Raw genomic sequence first — 10652 nt, forward strand, 5'->3', positions numbered from 1 at the left:
GGATGCTAAGCAACAATAGGCAGTACTTTAAGGGTGGCCTTACCCATCTGCTTTGAAAAATGCATCCCAAAACCTTGAAGTAAATTTGGGATCTCGATCACTTACCATTCTCCTGGGTAGGCCATGCAATCTGAAGATTTCTTTGAGGAACACTCTGGCCACATCCACTGCAGTGTAGGTTTCTTTTACTGGGATCAGATAGACAACTTTGGTTAGTCTGTCAACTACCACAAAAAGTTGTCTGCACAACAGAAAAAAACCAAGCAAAGACGTTTATCAAAACTAAATAAAAAAGCAAAAACTGTGAAGCAAAGAGATGGTGAGCACTTATCTACCTACATCGGCGGGTGGCCTCTCGTCTTTGTTGGACACTCCCATTAAGATTCCTTTTTGTTTAGTTTGATGGATGTGGATCTCACTACCCTCCCCTTCCAATTTATGCAGGCAGCATAGATGAAAAATTTAAAGTTTGTGCCTCTACCAAGGTAAAAAGCACACAGCTGCAAGACCAATAGAAGATCCTCATTTTCTACCAGGGCCGGGCGCATAGCGGCAAGCGGATGGATTGGGTCATGCACGAGTATCATCTGAGTACTAACAATGCAAACCATGCCCCTAAGCAATTCAACAATGCTGTCGTGCTTTGTCGCGTGATGAAGAAACGCAGACTTGGGCCGCTAAGATCTACCAGGATCTACCAGCTCAAATTATCTCGGTGATACTCATGAAAGTTTGGGAATACATCAAGGCGCAGAAGCTCAAGGTACTTCTCACTCTCGCTCGAGCCCTTTAGATTTGTTAACCTTACGAAATGATTTTGCCTAAAGCTGCTATTGCTGGTTCTATGCCAATGAACTGCCATTTTTATGTAAACGCAGGTTGTGAAGGGTACAGTCGTACCATTGTGAAGCCACGACCGTACTCTTCTCAGCAGATAAAAATACAGCAATGCTTGAAATGCTCAAATGAACATGAATTTGAAAGCATACTTAGAAGCAATTCTAGACTGATAGCTGCAATCAATGAGCTTGAAGCATGTTCTTCTTATGTTCGATGGGGATTCAAAAGTACATTACCACATTTGAAAATGAGTTTTGTATCATGAATCAATACGTAGGACAAATGGCCGCCTTCAACACTGAAGGTGTTTTGGTCCACTTTCGATATCGAAAGTGCTATTTGGGAAATGGGGGAAGGGCATGTCCTCCTATGTTTATTAAATTTCGGGGAGGACTGTGTCAACTCTCTGCCATACTTTATGTATGGTTTCTTTTTAATTTCACTCACACAAACGAGCACGAAAATCCTATGACTTGATGAATGACATGTAACTCAGATTCAAATGTGGTAATGAATTTGGAATTATCTACCTTGCGATGTACTCTAAGATCTCTGTTGATGTGCAACGATTCCTCACGATATAATCATAGGCTTAACGTTCATGCTAGTTCGAGCTCTATAAGCTGTTCATATAAACTTGAGAAAGACATGCATACGAACAAGACATGCTACAGAAATGGTATGGGTTATAGTGTCCATCTTCATTCAAGCACTTCAAGATGTTTATACATAAACACAAGGACACACGTTCTTTTAAAGTACGTTGACAACGCACATGTGCAAGCAATCTGTAAGGTTCTCCCCTTCCAAAAATAGGGGAAACACTTAAGATAGTCCACTAAGTCTTATCTTGGGAAAAATTTCCTACTCATCGACACCTTGACCATGCAGAGATTCAAGGATACGATTGATAGGTAAGACCTAGTCCTATCTTGCAGGGGAAGCGTGGTCTTCTAAAAGTCAAATCACCCATAGGGTAATTGATCATAATTTGGGCAACTACAAGACTTGATTTCTAGAGGCAATGCTTTTTTCCTCATCCATGCAAGGCACAGCCGCTGGCCTAGTCTTCTAGAATAGAATTGCCCGAGAACCTATTTATCTAACGTAGGGCTTTCACTTAATATGTTGGAAAGCTACCCGACTAATCGGGTCCACCCGTCCATAGGATGGTGCCGTCGGGGCATTCCATCCGCCCACTTTCCACCCTACTCACACGTCAATTTGTTTTCTAATTAATCCTACCACACTGTTTGACATAAATAAACATGTTTCTTAATTAAGGCCCTTTTCACAAGGTTTATTAAAACAGCCTTTTTTCACAGTACAATAATGCCAAAGATAAGATTTTTTTAAAAAAAAGTTTATACATGAATCAATTTCATACAAGCCAAACTGGCTCTCTTATTCTTTTCCTTTATACCGCCGATGATCTAGAAATCGGCCTTCCAGCCTCTACATGCTGGGCAAAACCCTACAGGACCATACACCTCATCGTCGCCCCGCTGGTGGTGGCGAGGACGCAAGCCGGCCAATTGCCCTCTCAGGCTCCATCGCTCGATCCTCCCGCCCCTCAGAGGGATGTTTGCACACTAGGGTGCGCTAATTCACCGCACTAGCCTGGGCCCTCAGAACTAGACAGCATCACAATCACTCACCTCAATCAGAAAACCTCATTCTCCCAATGATATGAGGGATACCATGGGCCAACTCCGGGCCTTACTAACGTCTCCGTCGTCCGGCTATACAAGCACAAGAACGGGGCATCGTCAAGGCAGGGAGAAGTTATACTTGTACCTTAATTTAACCAAGATAACAATCCATTTACTCAACTAAACCATAGGACTAGAATCCATGTTACCTTCTTAAGAAAACAATCCTTTTCACAAAGATTTTACATTTCAACTTGAGATTGCGATAAGACATTCTTTATTAAGGCATATGCTATTGTTTAAAAAAATACAAACTTTAAATAGTAAATCAATCAAATAGATCACTATTAACAATTAATAGAGAAGCCGGGGCCATACCTCAATCCCTAAGAATGATATATAATTGAAAAACAAAATATGTATATACCTTATAGAAATTTGTCGTTTATCGTTGCCTTTGCTTGTTAACAAGAGCTTTAGAACTTGACATATGAGAATAGAGTCTTCTAATACCTTGTCTTTTGATTGAAATCATCCAATAATCTCCAAGCTTTATCTCCTCTTACTCATACTGTGACTCTTCTCTCTTTCTAAGGTCTATGGCAAAATAGCCTTCTTCTCTTACAGGGCTACGGATACTATTCTTTCTCTAAAAGAAAAGCTATGGAGTTTTGGTCTCTTCCTCCGAAAGACCATAGCAATCTAAGCTTCTTTTCTAAGATATTAGATAAGAATGAAGGGATATATACATCTCAAACTCTACCTTGAGGCTACTTGCTGCCTTCTCACAGTTTTCTCTGTGTAAAGACCCTAACAGAATCAGCAAATTGTTTCGGCCATAACTCTCTGATAAAAACTCAGAATATAGTCATATAACCAGTCAAAAGAACGGGAATGTATATGGTCTACAAGCTAGCGCGAGAGGAATAGGCAAAAACGTCTGTATATAGCCACAAACGCGTCATCTTTAGAAACGCATTGTTTTTCCACACTTTTAGTATGCATGGACTCTAAATATGTAAAAGTACTCTAAATATGACCTCTTATCACCTAAATTCGAATTTTTATTTTTGGAGATACTTATCTCTTAACAGAACTATTCTTGTCTTCTTAATTCTTTTAGGATTTTTGGAGTTAATATTTTTATTCTAACACTTTCCTAATATTTTGACCTAATTTTTGCTCTAGCTCATGATTCCTTGTAGCCAGGGGTGGGCTTGATGTTTCTCTTGAATTAGGAGACCTCTTCTTGATTAACATGGAAGGACTCATGTCCTTCTCGACACTTTCTATATAAAAAAACTTTATCACAGTCTCTGGCTATAATTATGGCTTTTGAAATAGACTATGGTTTTATATTCTTGATGAGGTCATTCAAAGGTAGATTAAGCTTCCAAATGAATTGATGGAGAAGAGTTACCTCATCCATCTCTACAGCAAATCGGAGAAGTTTAACAAAAGTTTTGTGGTATTCTTTTAGGGTCTTTCTTTCTTGGGTTAGCTCCAAAAATTCATTCATTTTATCCTCTCGAAATCCTGGAGGACAAAACCTTTCACGAAGGTGTAATTTCATGGCATCTCATAAACTGATTCTAGTTCTAGTGGTTAGATTGACAATAGTGCTTCCAACTAATTCGGCATTTCCTATTACGATTTTTAGACGAGCAAGGGTGAACTTGCTTCTTTCATTGTATCCATTAAAAGTTCAAAACTATCAAATACTTATCATAGCACCACATTTGAAGGCAATCACGATTAATACATCTAAGATCTTCATTTTTTTTAGAATTACACATCTGGTGTCTTGGGATTGACACATCCAAAGATTATCAAGATTGACACATCTGAGATGATTAGTTTTCTGAGAATTACACATCTAGTATCTTCGGATTAACACATCTAATAGCATGATCCTCTGGGAGTTACACATCCGAAGTTAGACCCATGTTTGTCTGAGATGGGTTAGAGATCTTGGATGATCGTCCAAGTGTAAAGCATCCAATGGATGGAATTCACATGTCGACTATTCAAATCTTAAAGGAGTTATAATCTTAATAATTTAAAATATGCAAGTTAATGAGATATATCCTGAAAATTTCTCTAAACAAGTTTCGGTATATCCTTCTAGTCATTCAGTCTCTCACTAGTTTCTTAATTTGATCGCCCTGTGGTCACAAAAGGTTTTCTCCCCAATCTTATTTCTCAAATTTATTGTACAAATATCTTGCGTGTGCACCCCCAAGATACAAGCACAATTTCATAGGATGATTGTCTCAACATGTGAGGATATTCAAATCACTTCTATGGCCAATAGAGATGATTGATTCGTCCTCATATTATACAATCATTTGATTTAATCCCTTGATAGTTAACCTTTGAAAAACAAATCCTAGGAACTAAGATGGGCTCTGATACCACTTGTAAGGTTCCCCCCTTCCAAAAATAGGGGAAACACTTAAGATAGTCCACTAAGTCTTATCTTGGGAAAAATTTCCTACTCATCGTCGACACCTTGACCATGCAGAGATTCAAGGATACGATTCATAGGTAAGACCTAGTCCTATCTCGCAGGGGAAGCATGGTTTTCTAAAAGTCAAATCACCCATAGGGTAATTGATCATAATTTGGGCAACTACAAGACTTGATTTCTAGAGGCAACGCTTTTTTCCTCATCCATGCAAGGCACAGCCACCGCTGGCCTAGTCTTCTAGAATAGAATTGCCCGAGAACCTATTTATCTAACGTAGGGCTTTCACTTAATATGTTGGAAAGCTACCCGACTAATCGGGTCCACCCGTCCATAGGATGGTGCCATCGGGGCATTCCATCCTCCCACTTTCCACCCTACTCACGCGTCAATTTGTTTTCTAATTAATCCTACCACACTGTTTGACATAAATAAACATGTTTCTTAATTAAGGCCCTTTTCACAAGGTTTATTAAAATAGCCTTTTTTCACAGTACAATAATGCCAAAGACAAGATTAAAAAAAAAAAGTTTATACATGAATCAATTTCATACAAGCCAAACCGGCTCTCTTATTCTTTTCCTTTATACCGTCGATGATCTCGAATTCGGCCTTCCAGCCTCTACATGCTGGGCAAAACCCTACGGGACCATACACCTCATCGTCGGCCGCTGGCGAGGACTCAAGCCGGCTTGTCGCCCTCTCAGGCTCCATCGCTCGATCCTCCCGCCCCTCAGAGGGATGTCTGCACACTAGGGTGGGCTAATTCACCAAACTAGCCTTGGCTCTCAGAACTAGGCAGCATCACAATCACTCGCCTCAATCGGAAAACCTCATTCTCCCAATGGTATGAGGGATACCATGGGCCAACTCCGGGCCTTACTAACCTCTCCGTCGTCCGGCTATACAAGCACAAGATTGGGGCAGCGTCAAGGCAGGGAGAAGTTATACCTGTACCTTAATTTAACCAAAATAACAATCCATTTACTCAACTAAACCATAGGACTAAAATCCATGCTACCTTCTTAAGAAAACAATCCTTTTCACAAAGATTTTAGCATTTCAACTTGAGATTGCGATAAGACATTCTTTATTAAGGCATATGCTATTGTTTAAAAAAAATATAAACTCTAAATAGTAAATCAATCAAATAGATCACTATTAACAATTAATAGAGAAGCCGGGGCCATACCTCAACCCCTAAGAATGATATATAATTGAAAAATAAAATATGTATATACCTTATAGAAATTTATCGTTTATCGTTGCCTTTGCTTGTTAACAAGAGCTTTAGAACTTGACATATGAGAATAGAGTCTTCTAATACCTTGTCTTTTGATTGAAATCATCCAATAATCTCCAAGCTTTATCTCCTCTTACTCATACTGTGACTCTTCTCTCTTTCTAAGGTCTATGGTAAAATAGCCTTCTTCTCTTACAGAGGGCTACGGGATACTATTCTTTCTCTAAAAGAAAAGCTATGGAGTTTTGGTCTCTTCCTCCGAAAGACCATAGCAATCTAAGCTTCTTTTCTAAGATATTAGATAAGAATGAAGGGATATATACATCTCAAACTCTAGGATTACCTTGAGGCTACTTGCTGCCTTCTCACAGTTTTCTCTGTGTAGAGACCCTGACAGAAACAGCAAATTGTTTCAGCCATAACTCTCTGATAAAAACTCAGAATATAGTCATATAACCAGTCAAAAGAACGGGAATGTATATGGTCTACAAGCTATCGTGAGAAGAATAGGCAAAAACGTCTGTATATAGCCACAAACGCACCATCTTTAGAAACGCGTTGTTTTTCCACACTTTTAGTATGCATGGACTCTAAATATGTAAAAGTACTCTAAATATGACCTCTTATCACCTAAATTCGAATTTTTATTTTTGGAGATACTTATCTCTTAACAGAACTATTCTTGTCTTTTTAATTCTTTTAGGATTTTTGGAGTTAATATTTTTATTCTAACACTTTCCTAATATTTCTAGCCTTATTGTCTCACTCTTCTCGAAGTACACTCTCTTTCCTTATTGAAATCTATATTAAAAGAGACACATATATACATGGCTTCGGAGGGACCTTACACAATCAAGAGGATAACCCAAGCATTCTAGTTTTTTTTTAAAATATAAGGATTCGAACTTCTTGCTTAGGACACTATACGGGTGGTAAGGAGCGTCAAGGGTCAAAGGGGGCATATGACCTTCATGCATAAGATTCTTGAAAAGACGGGTTCGCTACATCCTCTAGCTCACTAAGTCCGCCTCATCTTTAGAGGAGGAAAAATGCCTTTCTAACGATGTAATCATCACATAAGTTCTTGGAACTCAATGCAATGGTGCTTGGTTATCGATAAACCAAAGTGTCTTTACAGTTATAGAAAAACAAACCTTTGGCATCTATGGGATAATCATGCTCTCCTCTATGGTGGAATTTGTATTTTTAAAATTGAGCTTTTAAAAGATTAATGATACTTTTCAAGATTAATTTTTGACAAGCTTTAAAATTTTCCTTTTGCATTGTTGAAGATTTTTGTTTTATTGATGATAAGTTCATTTTTGAGCTTCTTAATGCAAATTAAAAGAGAAGACTTGGTAATCCATTTAATATTGTCACTTTGAAACCCACTCATGACATGTTGGAGCAACAAATGCGAGTATTATCTTATTTACCACTAAAATCACATTACAAAGGCTCTATTTGTTGGGGTGCTTCACTCTTCCATCGCTTAGAAAAGGGGGGAATAGTCATGGAGCGAGCTTCCTCAATGCAAATTAGTAGAGAAGACCTGGTAATCCATTCAATATTGTCACTTTGAAACCCACTCATGACATGTTGGAGCAACAAATGCGAGTACTGCCTTTTTTACCACTAAAATCACATTACAAAGGCTCTATTTGTTGCTAGGGGTGTTTCACTCTGCCATCTCTTAGAAAGAGGGGGAATAGTCATGGAGAGAGCTTCCTCAAGGGATCTTGGAGGGAGGTTTCCCCCCCCAACCACCCTCTCCCTCTATAAATGTCCTTGGGTCAGCAAAGGATGAGTGACATCCTTTAGCAATCTTTGAAACAAAAAGGTTGAAAAACTTTGAGATAAAGGTTTAAGGAAAACCTTAGAGGAAACCTTGTAGAAAGGTTTAAAAGACCTTTAAAAGAGGGTTTTTTTTAAATATTTGATTTAAAAAAAACTCGAGGTTTTATTTAAACCTTAGAGTATCATTTTTCTATTTAAACCTTAGAGTATCATTTTTTTTCCTCACTGAAAAAAACGCAGATCCGTTACTGTGTTGTCGCTCTTTCCCTTCTTTGCTGAGCTTTTGATCTCCCTTTACGTCAGCAATGACCTCCTTAATAAAAGTCTTGGCCAAGGTTTTTTTTTTAAAAGCCTAGCGTGCTTTTAGCATCCAGGGCATTTTTTTTAAAAAAAAGCGTCGAGATGCACACCCTTGCTTGCTTTTGTGCAAGGTGTTAAGGCTACCCAAGGGCAAAAAAAAAAATCTTACAATTTTTTTCTTTAGCCCAACTTTTAGCAAAAGGATTCCTGGACAAAAGGATCTCCTGGATAAGAATCCTTACAATTTTTTCTTTAACCCAACTTTTAGCAAAAGGATTCTTGGACAAAAGGATCTCCTGGACTGCTATTCCTATGATGAGCTTACGCAACCACACGTGATCTGTCCATCGATGCTTGCGAGCATTCGTGGAAACTACCACTCTCGATTGCAAGAAAGAGAGAGGAGCGAGACACATAGCGACCCACTTCATCAGTTCAGTTCTTCCGTTGGGAGCAGAATGCCTGGGCTTTTGTGGTCGCTCATGGCGGCCGCAGCAATTTGTTGGGCGGCACAAGGCCGTACACATGGATCAAGCCCATGCCCAGATTGGCCAAGCGACGCAGCCCCAACAGCATCAGGCTACCTAACTGTTAACCAAAGCAGTGGCTCCAGAATGTTCTTCACATACTATGAGGCCATAGAGATGAGAAACCCTAGAAAGAAAATGAAGAAGGAGAAACACCCAGTAGAAGAAGGTGATGATGATTTATCTATGCATGATGTTGATGGGGCACCCATCCTGCTATGGCTTCAAGGTGGCCCTGGATGCTCTAGCATGATTGGGAACTTCTTTGAACTCGGGCCATGGCGCGTTGACGAAGATCAGTGCCTGCAACGCAACCCTGCCCCATGGAACCGCATCTTTGGCCTCCTCTTTCTTGACAACCCTGTAGGTGTAGGCTTCAGCATTGCATCCTCCATTGATGACATCCCTTCTGATCAAGACCACATTGCCCGCGATGTCTACACCGCCCTCGAGGGCTTCTACAGCCAGTTCCCTGCCTTACATGACCGCCCCTTCTATGTAACCGGGGAAAGCTATGCAGGGAAGTATGCCCCCTCTGTTGCAACTTACATCCTTCGCAAGCACGACCAGCAGAGGATCTCTTCTCAGAGTGGATTGGGTTCGTCTCGAGCATTGCGGCTTGACGGTGTTGCCATTGGCAATGGCCTTACCCACCCCATTGCACAGGTATAAGCCCTCAAAAAGCACTTAGAGAAGGAATTGCATGGTGAGTTGAGCAAACATCTAAACAAATTAGTTACGGTTTCTTCAATTGGCTTGGAGTTTTCACAGATCACATAAGCTCTTGATATCCAGGTTCCAGTCAATGCTCAAACTGCTTACTACATGGGGCTCATTGATGAGCATCAAAATGCCAATGCCGACACGCTGGCCGCGAGAGTTGTGTCTCTCATAGAGGAGGAGAACTGGGCGGCTGCCCACGATGCAAGAATTGAGCTACTAGAGTACATTCGGAACGTGACCGGCTTGGCAACCTTGCTGGATGTGAGGAGGACAGTGGAGTATTACACCACCAAAGATGGGGTGGACTATTTGACTGCATTTATGAACAAGGAGGAGGTGCAGAGGACTTTGCTGAATGCTGAGCCATTGAAGTGGCAGCTGTGCAGCAGTGATGTGAGCATGAGGATGGCCTCAGATGTGCCCAAGAGCACCAAGCACATGGTTGAGGTTCTACTGAATCGATCCATCCCAGTGTTGCTGTACCAGGGGCAGTTCGATCTGCAAGATGGGGTGGCATCATCTGAGGCTTGGATCCGACTCTTGCAATGGGATGGCATTGAGGGTTTCTATGCGTCGGATCGGAAGGTTTGGAAGGAGAACAATGTCGTCGCAGGATATGTTCGATCCTACTCTTCTCTTACACATGTTGTGATCTCTAATGCAGGCCATCTGGTCCCTGCAGATCAGGGTTATGTCTCACAGCGCATGGTAGAGGGTTGGGTTTCTGGTGAGAGCTTTCTCTAGTTATTGTGTTTAGCATGCCCTATGTGGCCCACTACATGCTATGCCGACTATGTACGTATTTTGCCATGGCCACCAAAAATAGTCGTAATATATGTTTGGTCTGCATTATTCATTTTTTATATCAGGCAGGTTTCACACATGTCCGTGGATGCGTGCGCCGCCAAACACGCGTCCAATGCATATCTGCCATGTACTGGATGGCGCACCTTCACTATTCACACCTCCTCCTCGCGTCCGGTAGGTGGCATGCCTACTCACGGACGGGAAACCGTGCTTCGTGACTGGCATGCTCCTCTCACGCAAGCGTAATCCCCGTGCCCGCGTGCTCTGTGGCGTCAATCATGTCCTCTCCTGCCTTC

The 10652-nt window shown here is 40.9% G+C and overlaps 1 protein-coding gene across 1 annotated transcript; it reads left to right on the forward strand.

Moving 5' to 3' along the window:
• Positions 1-8552: 8552 nt before the first annotated feature.
• LOC147619950 (serine carboxypeptidase-like 50) lies at positions 8553-10383 on the forward strand. Its single transcript, XM_086825796.1, has 2 exons — positions 8553-9492; positions 9622-10383. Exons 1-2 carry the CDS (start codon positions 8650-8652, stop codon positions 10291-10293), a joined length of 1515 nt encoding a protein of 504 aa, XP_086681922.1. The 5' UTR covers positions 8553-8649; the 3' UTR covers positions 10294-10383.
• Positions 10384-10652: the final 269 nt, after the last annotated feature.

Source organism: Cibotium barometz, chromosome 32 (genome assembly GCF_041138505.1).
Source record: "Cibotium barometz isolate CiBa-2024 chromosome 32, ASM4113850v1, whole genome shotgun sequence".
In the NCBI taxonomy this organism is placed as follows: Eukaryota; Viridiplantae; Streptophyta; class Polypodiopsida; order Cyatheales; family Cibotiaceae; genus Cibotium; species Cibotium barometz.

Coding starts and splice junctions, on each gene's coding strand:
- LOC147619950 (XM_086825796.1), top strand. CDS start 8,650: ATGCTTGCGAGCATTCGTGGAAACTACCACTCTCGATTGCAAGAAAGA. Junction 9,493..9,621: donor TTACCCACCCCATTGCACAG/GTATAAGCCCTC, acceptor CTTGATATCCAG/GTTCCAGTCAATGCTCAAAC.